This window comes from Puccinia triticina, chromosome 2A, assembly GCF_026914185.1.
Source record: "Puccinia triticina chromosome 2A, complete sequence".
NCBI lineage: Eukaryota > Fungi > Basidiomycota > Pucciniomycetes > Pucciniales > Pucciniaceae > Puccinia > Puccinia triticina.
Genome location: NC_070559.1, coordinates 6364104 through 6380012, shown reverse-complemented (window position 1 = coordinate 6380012; position 15909 = coordinate 6364104). Strand labels below are relative to the sequence as shown.

At 46.7% G+C, this 15909-nt stretch overlaps 2 protein-coding genes across 2 annotated transcripts in view; one reads left to right on the top strand and one right to left on the bottom strand.

Moving 5' to 3' along the window:
• PtA15_2A683 (uncharacterized protein) overlaps nt 1-9973 on the top strand; it is a gene marked incomplete at both ends in the record, with an annotated part of 65307 nt that extends 55334 nt beyond the window's left edge. The window contains one exon of the mRNA XM_053166728.1: nt 9953-9973. Coding sequence (XP_053017921.1) covers nt 9953-9973 — 21 coding nt within the window. The remainder of the gene's footprint in view (nt 1-9952) is intronic.
• A 183-nt stretch (nt 9974-10156) lies between these two features.
• Nucleotides 10157-13950, bottom strand: PtA15_2A682 (uncharacterized protein; the record flags this gene model as incomplete). Its single annotated transcript, XM_053166727.1, has 17 exons — nt 10157-10232; nt 10300-10416; nt 10492-10570; nt 10640-10778; nt 10878-10923; nt 10996-11226; nt 11307-11441; nt 11560-11679; nt 11751-12069; nt 12162-12231; nt 12312-12508; nt 12636-12742; nt 12822-12967; nt 13069-13131; nt 13277-13354; nt 13409-13459; nt 13531-13950. The coding sequence occupies 17 exons, from the start codon at nt 13948-13950 to the stop codon at nt 10157-10159; spliced, it is 2394 nt and encodes a 797-aa protein (XP_053017920.1).
• Nucleotides 13951-15909: the final 1959 nt, after the last annotated feature.

The following is a 15909-nucleotide window of genomic DNA, read 5'->3' as shown; positions in this document are numbered from 1 at the left end:
AAAGAAGATTGAACCGAGCCGCCGAGACCGCAGGACCCAGTCACGAGGGTCCTTCTTCCTTTTTTGGTCTAGACAAGGGCAAAGGCCGCGAGATGTCTGAAGAACCCCCTGAAGAGACCACTTTTCAGCCCCGTATCACTGGCCGTACCATTGGCTCGTCAGCAGCTAATTGGCGTCGTACGGAACCAGTTCCTCACCAAGCGAATTTCGTCGGCAGTCAGTCCTCAGCGCCCGACAACAGAGCGTCCAAACACCAAACCGGTGTCCAGCTCGATCTTGCCGATCTAGTCAACGAGCTCCGTCTTCAACGCCAATCTGAAGAGGCTAGACGACAAGACGATTGTGCTCGCAAGGACGCTGAGGAGGCCCGGACACAGGCACGTTGGAACCTTGACAAGGACTCGAAAATCTCCTCCATCATATCCGCGGCAGTCAAAGATTTTGCCACTGAAGATATACTCAAGCCCGATGGATCCAACATCCGGCGGTGGGAACAAGCCCTCCGGACTACGGCAGCCAAACGTTTTCGCAATGCCAATTTCTTCACCCCGGGAGAAGACGAGGTTGTGATCCCCTATCATGAAAAAATAGCACTCGGCATCATCCAGTCCTCGGTACACGGTGATCTATCTTTTGACCTACTGGATTTCAACAACTCGGCCGATGTTTTCGCCCACCTGGTCTCGAAATTTCGAATCATCAACCGCGCCAGGCAGCTGCAGGCGTGGGAAAAATTGAAGAGTATCTCACTCTCCGACTACAACAGCGCCGCGGAAGTACTCGCAGAATTCGACCAATGCGCTCGTACTTTCGTCAAACAAGGCATCGACCTCACGTGGGACGCGATCAGGAGTTTTGTACTCCAGGGCAACCTTCGCGACCATCTCTGGTTGACCGTTGATCAGAAGGTTGACCTGTTCATGGAGACCCACGACTCCATGGCACCGGGCCCCGTCAACATCCTGCGCTATTGGGATGCGGCACGCACAGAACATTGACTCGCTGAAGAAATGGGACGAAGCTCGACTTCCGTTTTGAATCTGAATCTAGCTAGCCGGGCTGAGACTAGCGTTTCAGGAGTCGTTTCAGGGCCCGTTTCAGGAGCTAGTTTGGAAAATCAAGACTCAGGCGACATCTCTGTGATGGCGATCAACAAGGCCCCTCGCTGCTACATATGCAAGAAGCTTGGTCACATGTCATCCAGTTGTCCAACGAGCAGGAAGAACAACTCTGACGCTCGCCAGCCCTCGCAACGAGCACCAGCAAACCCGAGTTTCCCCCCGTGCTCTGTAACCTACAATTTCGACCGTTTGCCCTACATTAAACCAGTCCAGCCAGACCATCAAACGACCGGGGCATCACCAGCACCATACCAACCCCCCCACCTGTCTCAACCCAAGACCGCAAATCCCCCTCACACCACCAAACAAGTCGACACACAACAAATCAATGCCGACCTGTTTGCGGAAGAAGAGGACGAAGTCGAATACGTCCTTGAAAGTGAGAACCTGTCCGCCAAACCCACCGGTCATCGCTTCAATCTTTGCAAAATGACCATTGACCGCGATGGTCAAGAAGTAATATGGGACTCGGGCGCCTCCGATAATGTGACCGGAGATAGGTACGCCCTATTTGACTTCAAAACTCTAGAGCAACCTATTGCAGTCAAAGTGGCAACTGACACCGCGTGTGATTTCATCACAGGCACGGGTACTTTGAGATTCTGCGGGATGAACGGGGTGACGGTCGCTGTTAAAAACGTCTATTATTGTGAGCGCGCTAGATCGACTCTTCTATCGATAGCAGCTTTCAAACAAGCAGGCGCGCAATTCAGAGTCAACGGGAATTTTGACGCTATTGATTTGATTTCTAGCGACGGACAGCTGCTTCTTCACAGCAAATTCGATGCAGTCAAGAACACATGGCCCCTTCACCGACCGAGGCGGGCACTTATTGCACCAACATCCTGTATTACTACCAATTGTTTTCCTTCTCTCCCTCATGAAATCAAAGCCAATTCTGTTTTCAAGTCGCCCGACATTGTCGAACACAGCCAGTTCACCCGGAGGGCTGAGGATCTCACCGCCGATGAAAAGACTTTGCTGTTCTGGCATCGTCTTTTTGGCCATGCAAGTCTGAGAAAGATAAGGAGACTGGTAAAATTACAGCTAGGCTATGGTTTGCCTACGACAATGCCCGGTGGATCAATCAAATGCCCTGTCTGTTCGATTTGCAAGGCTACTAGGACTTCTGCACTAGGTCCGTCTAAGCGAGTGTTGGATAAGTTGTTGGGGGTCTGTGTGGATCTGATGGGGCCTTTCGATACAGCTACATTGACCGGCGGGAAATATGCGCTTACCATGCGAGATGTGTTCACATCTTACAGTGAAGTTAAGGTCCTGAAGACAAAAGCAGAAGCAGCAGGGGTCCTGATGGATACCATCCTCCGTTGGGAAACACAAACAAACGTCAAGTTGAAAGTTCTACGATCGGACAACGGCGGAGAATTTGACTCCAAAGTCCTAGGAAAGTTCCTCACTGACAAAGGTATTGTGGCTGAACGCTCTCTCCCATACCACCATTTTCAGAACGGTGCAGCGGAGCGCTACAACAGGACAGTTTCTGATATGGGTAGGAGCGTGCTCTACGACAGTGAATTGGGGCGTGAATTTTGGGGTTACGCTTTCTTGTGGGCAGCGTGGACCATCAACAGGATCCCAAACCCCATCACCAAGGATAAGACGCCGTATGAATGTTTCTTTGGCAAAAAACCTCAATTAGACAGGACTAGGGTTTTTGGCGCACGAGCATACGTACTAGTCGCCCCTGAAAAGCGAAAGAAACTCGATGACCGTGCAGTGGAAGGACTGGTCGTTGGACACCTCCTGGAGTCCAAAGGTTGGACCTTTTGGTTGCCGGCGTCAAAGAAGCTAGTTTCGTCCGCATGGGCCGATTTCGGCCGCAACACTCTTCCGCCTGTCAAGGGACTAGACTCGAGTGAACAGAATCCTCCGGCATGCGATAGCACTCAATCGACAGAATCTAAACGTCTAGAGCTGAATGATTTCACCAAAGAACTCAAGGTGGCTTCACAGGAAATTTTAGTGGATGCAGCTCAGGAGAACTGTACTGATGAATCCGGCACTGTACCCACGACTTTTCAAGCAGCTATGAGATCCAAAGAAGCTGAACACTGGAAGAAAGCTGTTGATAACAATCTCGAGAACCTACGACGTAAGAAGGTGTGGGAAATACGCAAGCTCCCTGCAAAGCGCCGCAAACTTGGAGCCCGCTGGGTTTTTGCTAAGAAAATCAATAGTGACGGGTCAATCAAGTACAAAGCGCGATACGTCGCGAAGGGCTTCAACCAGAAGGAAGGGACAGATTTCGCACACACGTTTGCGCCAACTGCTACTTTCACGTCAATGAGAGTCCTTCTCACGATCGCCGCAAAAAACAATTGGCCTATTTATAATTTTGATTTCGTCGCAGCATACCTCAACGCCCCTATTGATGAGGAAGTATGGGTACAGGCTCCAGAAGGTCTAGACGTCAACATTGGAGAAGCGTGTCTGCTACGAAGGGCACTCTACGGCACGAAGCAGGCGGCCCGCTGCTGGTGGAAACACCTCAGCAAGACTCTGTCGGATCTTGGATACACCTCCAGCTACTATGACTCAAGCGTCTATACACTAAGCAACAAGACGGATAGATCTATCATATGGGTGCACGTCGACGACGGAATAGTCACCGGCTCTTCAGATGCAGCACTCAAGCAACTAGAGATGCAACTAAAAGGTTCTTTAGAGATAAAATGGGAAGAAGGTTTGACTAGTATGGTCGGGGTCAAGATCAAGCGAACGCCACAAGGTTTTGAACTGACTCAACCAAACCTCATCAATAAAATCTTGAAAGATCACTGGGATGGTGTCGGACTGAACTCCAACCCTCTACCGGAAGGCTATACTGCGAACTCTGAAGATCAAGAAGCCGGTATCAACAGCACGGCCTACTTATCAACCATCGGGAGTTTGAGCTATGTGACAGTAGGCACCCGTCCGGACATCGCGTATAGTGTTAACTACCTGGCAAGATTTTCAGCCCGGCCGTCGACACTACACTGGAAAGGGCTTCGACATCTACTCGGCTACCTTGCGCATACTAGGGACACGCCGCTCCTTATTCATCCCACTGGCGATGGCTCCACACCGGTCGAATGTTATGTGGATGCGAATTGGGGTGGACCAAACTCAAGGTCATCTTACGGTGTGCTACTACGCCTGTACGGAGCACCAATCATGTGGGTCTCGCGCAGACTGGTTATGGTTGCTAGCTCGACGTGCCAAGCTGAGTACATGGCGCTGGGACACGCGACTCGACATGCACTCTGGATCCGAAATCTGTTGTCCGACATCCTGGGAGCGGAGTTCAAAGTCAAAATTCTCTGCAACAATCAATCGGCCGTGAAGATAGGTTGCGAAGACGCCTCTAACAAGAGGACGCACCACATAGAAAGAGACTTCTATGTGACTAACCAGGCGTTGTTCGAGAAGAAAACAACACTGGAGTGGATTCCAGGTAAGGATCAAATAGCTGATGTTCTGACCAAAGCTCTGGGAAAATCAGCTCACGGAAAATGTGGTAGGATAGTTCAAGGTTTCTCTGATTAATTGTCTCCTGTTTATTATTCTGCCATTATGTTTTTTTTCTTTCTTTCTTTCTTTTTTTTCTATCTTATTTCTTTGTTTATTAGATGCCAGTTTCTTGTCGAGGGGGGGGATGTTGTGACATGTAGGTAGTACTCGACAAAGACAACTGTCACAGACTATTTTGTAGATAGTATTAGTTATGATTTTACTACATAGTAATAAAATCATCTATCCTGCGAGCTACCACTATAACACTATGCAGCGTCCCATATCAAGCGGTTCTACCCTTGAGGACGCAACCTGGCGGATATACAGCTTGATGAGGACCCTTCCCAGCCAGAAAACTCAGATGAAGGGGAAATATCCAGTAATTCTTCTGAAGGTGGCTCATCTAATTTGGCTGACTAAAATTAACCTCCTGGGCATGAGGTTAAACTGTTCAAAACTTAAGCACAATTCTTTTTTTTTGAAAAGTTGGGGGGAGAAACAGGGCTTACTCCTTTAAAATTCTCCTTGAGCCTCCCAACTCTGCAATAATGAGACACTCTTTTAGAAAACACTCTTTTGCCAAATCACACTCTTTCAGCAAGATTCATTTTCCTGGTTTAATCTGGAAATAGTTTTTTATATAGAAAATAAACAAAAAGAAATTTCTCCTTATAGATTAAATACTTACTTTTATCTTTCTCACACATATAAAATTATTTAGTTGGCTCTTCTGTTCTCTCACTATAGGTTGGGGACAACCTCTATAAGTTGGGGGAGGGGGTCTGGGGGGTTTAATTTCACAAAGAAGAAAAGAAAAACATTTTTTTTGTTTTTTTTTTACAAATTATGTCGATTTTTTTTGGGTTTTTTTTATGTTTTTTTACCCCAAACGGACAGTGACAAAAGCCTCTACAACAAAGAAAGACAAGAAACCTTAGTATAAATAAGTACATAGAAGAAAAAGAACAAAAGAAGGAATTAGCTCACTGTAGTACTTTACGCATCCCAAACAACCTGACGGATGGAAGAGCGGTACTCCTCCAAGACTGCTTGGAACACATGGATTTGCTGAATACAACCTCCCTTGTTCTCGGTCGGGGTGCGTTGACAGTAGGAAATAAAAACTTGGGCAAAAGTCTGATACAACCGAGTATAAGCTTCCGGGTCGAGGCCGGGAAGCGGAGCAGGTTGAGTCGGAACCGGTTGCTGGCGTGGCTCCAGGAGAACCTGAACCTGGGTGTCACTCAAGAAAGGGAGATCGCCGTGGGGAAAGAATGGAGTATTGGCGGGATCGGAAGCTTGAGAGGCGTTTTCGGAATCCGTTATGCCGTCCGCATCAGCATTGGAACCGAGCATGGGCGGGTGATATAAAGCCTCGACCTCTGGCAACGTGGGTCGAAACATCCACCCGGGAAGAGACGACCAAGTAGATTCCCACTCGGGAGTTGGAGGGACCTGAACATAAACTTTATTAGCAACAAGAATAACCTTAATACAAAACAAAAGAAAAGAGACTTACCCCACCCGACCACTCGAAGAGTTGGTCCAACTCGTCTTTGGTCTCACCAACCTGGGATTGATCGGCGTCTGAGCCACCAGAACGATCGGAGCGCCTCTCCAACGCAGCAGATCCAACGGACGAGCTATGGCAACTCGTAGCCGGGGTCGTAAGCGGGGAAGGTCGGGGGGCAGGAGGGACAAGCCAGTTGTCCCCGATAAGGACCCGATTGGACTGGAAAAACTGTGTAGACTCAAGAGCTTAGCAAAGGGATAACAAAAAAGGAACAGTGAAAGGATACTCACTGGGTTCTTGGTTGGCTCAGTAGCTGGAGAGTCTGTCCCAGACCTCCAGCCCGGGCTGCAAGGGCGGTAAACAGGAGAGGGAAAGAGAGCATGCGAACCCGCAACCGGGGACCGAAGTCGCGGGTGGAGTCCCACCAAACCGGGTGGAACCCGCAATGGGGAAGGCGATGGTGTGCGGGGGACATTCGGGGACCCTGGACAGTCATCTGGGGCGATAATCTTGACAATAGTGGATTATCAATACAATACCTACAATACCGATACCGATAAGAGTAAAAGTATAAAAAGGACTTACCGCTGCTACTTCAGCTATCGCATCTCCATCAACAGTGAAGGGGCGCTCGGGAATTGCAGCCCCATCCTCGCGAGTTCGCCTAACGCGGGCCCGAAGGCCGTGAGATTGGTCAAAGGACTCCATTCGCTGCCTGGTCCATTGAAACCAGGATGGGGTGATAACATCACCTTGTTAGATCGGTCCGTCCATAATGATGATAGGATTATGGACGGATGAGCCCGGCTGGAAGAAATCAAAAGGCTCAGAACACAAATAAGCAAACGATCTAAAAAAAAAACGAGCAAGATTAGAGAGACGTACACGACCCGGGGCCTCTGGAGAGACGCCTCGGCTTCTCAAAGGATAAGGTGACGAAGGGAAATAAGTTCTGTAATAAGTGCGGCGGGGCATTGTTTCTAGCTGGGGGAAGGAAAGCAAGATTCTAACAAAGGTGGAAGCGACCTGGGTGAGGAAGTGGTTGATGGTAGAAAAGTCGGGAGGGGAGGGAGCTCTTTTATACTCGGCCGGGGGGGGGGGGGGGGGGCAGTGGGCACTCACCGGATTATATGTACTTTCCTCTGACCCGCTCCCTGACTTGCAAAAAGAACTGGTCCAACCCCCATTTCAAGTCGGAAGCGTCGTTCGATGCAACCCGTCGTGAAGCCAGATAGAACCAAGCCAAGAGATGGGGGCCACTGTTTGATTATGGACGCACGTACACATACGGGCCCACAAAGAAGAGAGAAAAGAAGAGGTTCATCAGTTTCGCCATCTTAGTACCGGTCAAAGGAAAGAAGGAAGAAATATGTACGCACCGGAGGGAGGTATGGACTACTGAGTTTGGCGAGTGAAGCTGCTGGCGGCAGTGGTACGAGGAGAGCTGTCAAACAAGATCTGGCTGTCAGCTGTCAGATTTTGGATCCACAAATGAAGCTTTTGGTTTTTTTTCCCCTTCTTCTTGATGGAAACCAAGAAGAACGGACAGGATAAGAAAAGAGAAAGAACCCACCTCAAATGACGAAGTGGTCCGAGGTTGAAGAGAAACCGACTTGAGGAAATTGAGTTGGCCAGTGGCACCGGTGACGTAGTCGAAGGAGCCGGAAGATCGGCGAAGTCAAAGGGCTGGTTGCTGGCAGAGGACATATCGATCCCCCCTATGGGGTAAGGTTGATATACATACACATACCCCGTGGCGGGGTAGGGAGTAAACACTTGAGACCGGCCAAGAGCTTGGACGGGCGGATCAGCACTGTGTACCCGGGCCCCCAAGCCCGACCAACCAATCATCAGGAGGCGGGTTCGAGTACCCGATCACTACTCGTACACCAAGGCGCGCGGCTTCAATAGCGTGCACCCTAAGGCGCTAGAGCAACCGCTGCGGCCGCCACCACAGCACAAGCAGCACCACTGCGCAACTGCGCAACCGCGGACTGCGGACTGCGCGCAGCACTTCAACTCCCAGAACCAACAAAAAGTTCTTGTTAAGAAAAACCTCAAAATTGACAAAAATCAAAATTTTTGGCCAATTTTCACCCTGCGCAGCCTCTCAAGCCACGGGTACCAGAAGACGTCAAAATGGCCAATTCTCCAAGAATCCTGCAAATCACCACCTAAATTCACCATGTCACAGGTTCAAAATTTGACAGAAAGCACTTTTCACGTCAAAATTGTCTGGGGACAGACAATAAGTTGGGGGAGGATGTGGTAGACGGAAAAGTGGAAAAATAAAAAGTTTTTCCATGCCACATAATTACTCATACTAGGCCTCAAGATACCATCAAATGGACCCCAGAAATGGATTCTACGGCCAATTTCACCCCTAGTCCCCACTGGAACGGTCATTACAACCCCGCTGGATAAGAAGTTACCCCTCATGGACACCTATCACACGGCCAGCCCCAGTAACCCAGCTGTCACCTGCTCCAACCCAAGTTTCACAGTAGTAAACTTATACATATCACAGGATACAAACATACATCTCCCTGTCAGGCTACACTCATTACATATTAACTACATACACTCCTTTATATACATAGGATGACATCATTTACACTGTTTCTGCAGCCTCAGAGTTTGTTTATACACTAATTCCCCCTGTATGACAGCTCATGCAGTCTACTGTCACCTCATGCATGCGTTAGAATGTTCTGTTGTATATTCTGACACCATTTATGCGCCCCTGAGGGGTTATGACATCATTTGTATCTACTCCCACCAGCTAAAATCCCTCACCCTGTTGTCTAGATTAGCTGAAACCCTAACCCACAAGCCCCTTTGGGGCTCCACTTTTGTCTATAAAAGGAGCTCTCTCCACCCCCAGTGGTCTGCTCCCCAGTTTCTCACCCAGAACTCACAAGTCACCCAACACTCATCCACACTCAAATCCTAAAACCCTTATAACAATAAATCAACCCTTATAACAACAATTCAACCCTTATAACAAAGTAATTGAAACACTTACACGTTGCCAGTCAAACAGATTTCATCTGGAACAGACCAGACCTATCACTTAATAAAACTTGCCAAGCTGAGCTTGGTGGGTCTTGTTGACTGATAACAGAAGGGCAGAGCTTGCAACTCCATCATACCCTTCACCATTCAGCAAAAGGGTTTCATTACCACTTTTGAGTCTTACACCGCTTCTCCTCAAGAGGGAGAGCTGTGACATGCGCTAAGTACAACATGTCCCCTGTGTGGCCTAGGTATGGTGTGCGTTCAGCTCATTACACACACCCCTTTCCTGAAGTGTTCTAATGCCATGCAGCTCACCATGTGCTCTTCAGAGAGTTTTTTTACCATTGTGAAATTTTGGCGGGTTTTGGACACCTCAGTGAAATGTGTAATTATTTATTTATTTTTACCATTTTTTTTGGAAAATTGGGGTTCTGACTCGCAAACTATAAATCCAACTTCCAACTCCCAAAATTGCCCTGGGTCAATTTTTGCTCCGGTGGACCCGGGGCAGACGTCCAAGTACGGTCCTCTGGACGTCAACAACTGTTGGGAGTCAGGAGTCAATTAGTCAAGACCCAAAATAAGACTGTCAAATACATGCACAAGTCTATGGGCCACTCTCCTACATTTGACCCAGCCCAGGCTACATATGCCGCTGACCAGGGCCCTCCAAAGTAAGAGCCTTGTCATTGTGGGAACTTAGTTCAGATCATCCCTCAAGTCTTGAGGGAATTTGTTGTGTTTGTTTAATGCACTGCACCACAAATTTCTTAACACTTCACAGGCGCGCACGGAGCAAACTTAACACAAGCGTCATCCGTGCTCGCGCGACGCGAGCACCATAAGCCGACTTGTGTTGGGTTAATTTTACATCACAGATATACAGAACAAATGACATCGTCTCTCCAAGCTAAACTCACAAAACCCAATGCCTCAAAGTGGGAAAAAAACTCTAGTACAATTCCTTCAAGTTCCTGAGTCTTAACTATCAACCGCTCCCATGAGCGTCAGACTCCACATAGCAATAATCTCTGGGTGTGGACATGGGTGGGTTGAGAAAGTAGCTAAGATATTGCGGAAGTTTAGGACGCCAACTTATATCTAATCTGTCGATGAGGGATTCTGACTTACGTAGGAAATTTGACTGGATGGCCACCGCCGCCTTGGAAAGCCATGGCCAAGATAAATACTACCAACTCTGTCCCGCCGTCGAGAGCGGCAGACAAAATATAATTGTATTTATGGAACCTAGAGAGCATAATGAAAAACTCAGTTGAAATTCTCGGATCCCCGGAGGCAATCACATCAGTCGAGAAGGGTTACCATTGTGCTCGGTACCTGCGGGCCCACAACTGTGACAACAGCCCGACGACAATGCGCATGGTTTCTCCTGCGTAGGCCACTTGAAGGAGATGTACAGCGTGCGAAGTGTAAGTTATTGATGCCAGAGTTTTGAATGTTAAAAACTTACTTGTGTACAGAGACGGGATGATTCCGAAGAAGAGAGGTACGATGACGTGATCAAATTTGAGTCGCGGGAAAAATTTATGACCGACAAAAAATGGAACGGGAAGGAAGAAACCAATTAACATTCCCCAGCTGACCGCCGACTTGATTCACCAACGCGCCACGGAAAAAAAAAAAATCGTGAAGATCTTCGTGAGTGTCTCCCAAGGTGTAAATGGTGTTGTTCGACAAATGATACCCACGTATTTTTGACCAGAGAGGAACATCCGTCTAGCAAAAATTCCCCAGCTGTAAAGCAGAATGACGAAGTGAACAAGTATTAACTTTTTTGAAGCAAGAATAGAATCACAAATCACAAACCTTACTGCGCGGGCATGGAACGCCGCAATTTCGGCACCTGAGAAGACCCCGTTCCCGTGGGGTGAAAGCAAGACCTCGCGTTCATTCTTTAAGATGGCTTTGACGACTAATAGAGTAACGAAGCTTCCGACAGTACAGCCTATCAATTGTGAATAAACAACAAGTCTTGGTGGCAAATGTATATATTGTCCATATTTCATGTTTTTCAGCATGTTTAATCCTTGGTAAGCACTGTTGTGCAAAGCCGAAACCTGTCAGCAAAACTCACCGGCGAGTATACAAGTTGATAAATAGCTGAGGAGAATATGTACCTTGTTCCACCATAGATTGTAAACCACATGCTGCCAAATACGTTTCCCGGGAACAGAAGGCCACCAAGCATTTGGATACCAGTAGATAACCTAACTACGAAACCGCTGATCGCAAATATAAACCCCGTCCCAAGTCTGCATTTGTCACATGTGATTTGAAAAAGCTGTTTTTAAATATAACGCTTCCATTTTGTGCGGTCGAGAATAGCTAAGAATGGTTTGTTCGTGATTGGAGAAGATCTAAGGTACGCACGTCAGAAGGAAAGAACCCATTAAGGAGACAATCAAGGCAGGAACAGAAATTCCAGAGTTGCTGAGAGCGGACATTCCAAAAGTCAAGCCAATGGCGACGATTGCAATCACAGCAAACCCCCTGAGGAACAAAAAAGACAACTGAGAATCACGAAGACAAAGACCCTTTGATGAATAGCTTGGAGAGCGTACCATAGTGGGAAATCCTTATATTTTAGGCAGGCTATTCGATTTGGGTCGATCTCTTCCGAACTCTTTGACTTCTTAAAAATTGAGCAAATTAAACGGTAGTTTTGAAACACCGCATGGGAAACAGCACTGGTTAAGCATAGTGAAAGGAAGACCTGAACCAAATAAAATGTTCCAGTGTAGAATGGAATTCCCGCTTTTTCTATGAACTCCTCGTTGGCGGTACCATCTGGGTTGACAGCATGTCGATACGGATATGGCTCACCGTCTGCCGTAAATAAACTGGCAGACAAGAATGGAAATTTTTGGTTTAAACCACCCCCTAGGCCACATGGATTTCATGAACAAATCAGTGCTTTGAGAGAAAAGATGGTCGGAACAAGCTGCGAAGAGAATTAGAGACACATCTCTCACCAAACCAGGACGTTGAATAAACAAGAAAGAAGGCCAGAGTTGAGATGACCCAAGCAAGTAGTTGATGGAACTGAAACCAGAACAAAGCTCGTCAAATTGCATTTGGCGGACCTAACCAAGCTCTAGTGGTTTGAAAAGATTGACACCTACCTGTGTGGTGAGAGGCATATAAAGTGGTCCAAGACCACCGACCATGGTCCAATCTGCAGAAAAACTGAACAATCCCATGCCTTGAAAAGGTCGAGCTCCTCCGAAAATATCGGTAATAAGTTGATTTTTCGGCAAGGTCAAGCAGAAAACGTTGATGGCTTGGAAAGCCGGCGTAATGTACGTTGGGAATATTTCATCTAGATTCAACATCCATTATAGTATGAATAAATTAAAACAGTCGCCGAAGGTCTATTAGATAATGTAGCTCTCCGATCGAGGAACTTTCCCTTTCACGAAAGAATGCACCCTGAACTTGTTACTTACAAATCCCAATCGCTAGGAAAGATTTCTTGAAAAATTTCACCTGGTCTTCGGATTCACTCCCGACGCTGAAAAGGGAGTGTAAAAGAGATACACTGGGAAGCGTTTCGCTGCAAGAAAGAAAGTTCCGTCAGAAGTGAACCTGGCATAGAGAGCTAGACTGAGCAGATGTGTGACAGTGTGCCTCACGGAAATACATTGCGCATGGGGTATACCAAGATAGGCTGCAGTATGCCCGCCCATGCGAAACCAAGGAGCTGCGAACTCATTAAAATACCAAAGGCAACACCCAAGCTTATCTTCTGGTCAAAGTACAAATCGTACACTACGATCATCTGTTCACGTTTATTTTTTCAGAATGACCAATCCAAATGATCAGAAACGCAAAAAGCTTGTCCGTATTACGGCGTAAACATTGAAAAACAAAAAAGTTTACCTCGGCTGCCAGCGTAGCGACACTTGCTGTAGTTCCCATTAAGGCGGAGAACGCTGTCTCTTTCTTCATTGCATTTGAAGACAAATTTGGCGTTAAAAACGGACAAATAAATTAGCTTAAACTGAGCTTCTTCCGTACTGAGGCCCCCGCCCGGAATTTTTATTCCTGGAAGGAAGGAGCAGATCGGATGGGAGAGCTGTATACCAACCAAAGTATAAGGTCCTGGATTCCACCATGCTGGACCAGGTATCATTGCGCAACCTCTGCCAATGATCACTGACGCTACCTGTCAAAGCAAACCGTCAACAGCTGAGTCTTATCACGAGGATTCAAAACTTACTTGAAGAAACATGAGTTTTATTTGCATGTGGACCGGTTTGAAAAGGAAGAGCTAGTATATTTAAAAACAAGTGATTCAGCAAGTGCGCCATAATCAGCTTTTTGACATTAATGAAGTCTTACCTGTGTAACTGAAACTCCGAAAACGGCCAAGATTACACCAGTTAAAACAGATCTCACCGTCATGATTGGACTCTCGGGATCATCATCTTGGAGAGGCAGTACTTCTGTATTTTCTTCAAAAACAGAGCTTTCTGTTTTCTGGGTTTCTCCCAGACAAATCACTGGGGTGTCAGATGATACGTCTAGGCCCTTGTCGGATGAAATCATCGTCTCTATTTTAAGACTAGAGGAAGCCTTTTTTTCGAAATAATCCGCGGGTGTATTTACTATGCAATCTGGAAGAATATTGGAGCTTGGAACCATTGTAAACGGGGTTTGGATGATGCTGGGTGGTGAGGCGCTTCGTAAACTATGGTCTTTCTCCGCGGGATCATCGACGATGGTATGTGGGGTTCGAGATACATTTATCAGTGGGGCCATTTTTTTCGACCAATAAAAATGAAATTACGAATGAAGGAATAGCAGTCCGGTGTCGTCTGCTTGGGAGGGTAGTTGTATGTCGAAACCGAGGGGTGTGGGGCTGCTGTGTAGGTAAGGAAATAGGTGATTTTTGATCATTTGATTCGTCCGACGTTAGTAAATATATACCCCAGAGTTTCAGGAAGTCGTAGTTTGGGAACCTCTGAGCAACCTTTCAAGAGCAAAAGTTCAATCAGCGACAAGGATTAGCGTGTTGGCAACAAAAGAAAAGATTGCTAACCTAACAGAACTCAAGTAAGATCTGAGATGGTATTATTATGATCAGACCTTGTACCCGATTGCCCTTCTGCATAGGTGCCTCTCATTCAAAGCATCCTTCCCTCAATGTATGATAGAGTTGGAACTTTGGTTACCGAGACTGTTCTCACATCTTAATGGGCGCAAGCAACAAGTTTTGGAGAGGCGCCGGGCTACTTATGTAAGAACCTGTTAGGCGATGAACAATTCAAATCTATCTGTTGGAAAGGTTTAAAGAAAATACATATTTGAAAAAAGCTGGTAAACTCTGTCAAAGTCCTGAGATCAGGACGTAATGATTTGGATTCAATTTTGAAAAACCGAAGGCAAAAGCAAATAAATATGTTTGCCCCATGGGCCATGGTGATTCACACTGACTGGAGTGATTGCCTCGGCCACCTCGGCTCTATGTACTGTGTAGCCTCTTTGCAACTAAAGAAACCATTGTCCGGCCGTGTAGTTTTCATGATCATCCAACCTTTTTATTCCCATGTTCAGCCCCGTCTAGCTTCCTTTTGTGCATGGTGTGGAAATATATACTGACCTCACTTCTGTTGCGAACCATTTGAATCCAGCTTTGTGTGTAGGCTTTACGCGAGCTTCCAGGTGACAAATATGCGGACATCGATCATTGTATACAAATTAGAAATGCTAATTATCTTGCACGGCGGGGGTTTTCACACCGGAGCGGGCAGCTACCCCACGCGAAGTTGCATGTGCTGAGGCATTTTTTTGGCGGTGGTCAAGTGTTTGTTGAGCTTTTTTTTTTGACAGTGGATGACTTTCCCGTGCAATCTGGGACCCCAGCAGATGTTGGTTTAGACCCAAAAGTCTAGATTTTTGCAGGTACAGTCAAACCCGCGAAACCACATACTTGTGAGACCGCATAACCCCCCATACCACATAGGGGTTTCATTCTACCGTAGTTGGTACGGGCCAAAATTGGTTTTTTTGGGGCTATACCGCATAACAGCATACTGCATACCCGTTTGGACCCAAAACCAGGGTACAAGTTCGCTATAACCACATAGTTCACCACCCCTAGTTGTCTGATCTTCACACATCAAACTCTGTCGGCACACCTCAAAAAACTTGAAAATGTCTCTTGAAATGATCACCAGCGTTATTAAGCTTGTTAAGACAAACTTCACTTCAATTTATCTATCCTGCGTTGGCGATACGCTCTATGCCCACGATCTAGCCGAACGACCAAGTCTGAATGATGCGACCAAAGATTGCAAAGACGTAAAACTCAGTTTACTCGAGAAACACTTTAGAGAAATGAAGGCTAAATAAGGAAAAAATCGAATCTTTGCAATCAAAGATGAAAAAGGGCCAACCGATAACTACTGAAGAAGAGAAATGGATGGATGGCGATGGGAACTTGATTGATGTGGAGTTACTCATGAATAAAATCAGCTTGTTGCCCTTGACTAAACAGACAATCCACCTACAATCAACTGATGTCAACACCTTTCTTCTAATCCTCAACTTCTGCTCTGAAGAAATCTTGGCGAACATTGATGCTTCTGAAAGTAAGAAAGCTCTTAAAAAACCTCCAAAAACTCAAAAGCCGAGTGAAAAACCTTCAAATCCAAACAAAAAAACAAAAATCAAACAACGATGAGCCAACATCTAAATGTAAGATTAGTAATGCAAGCT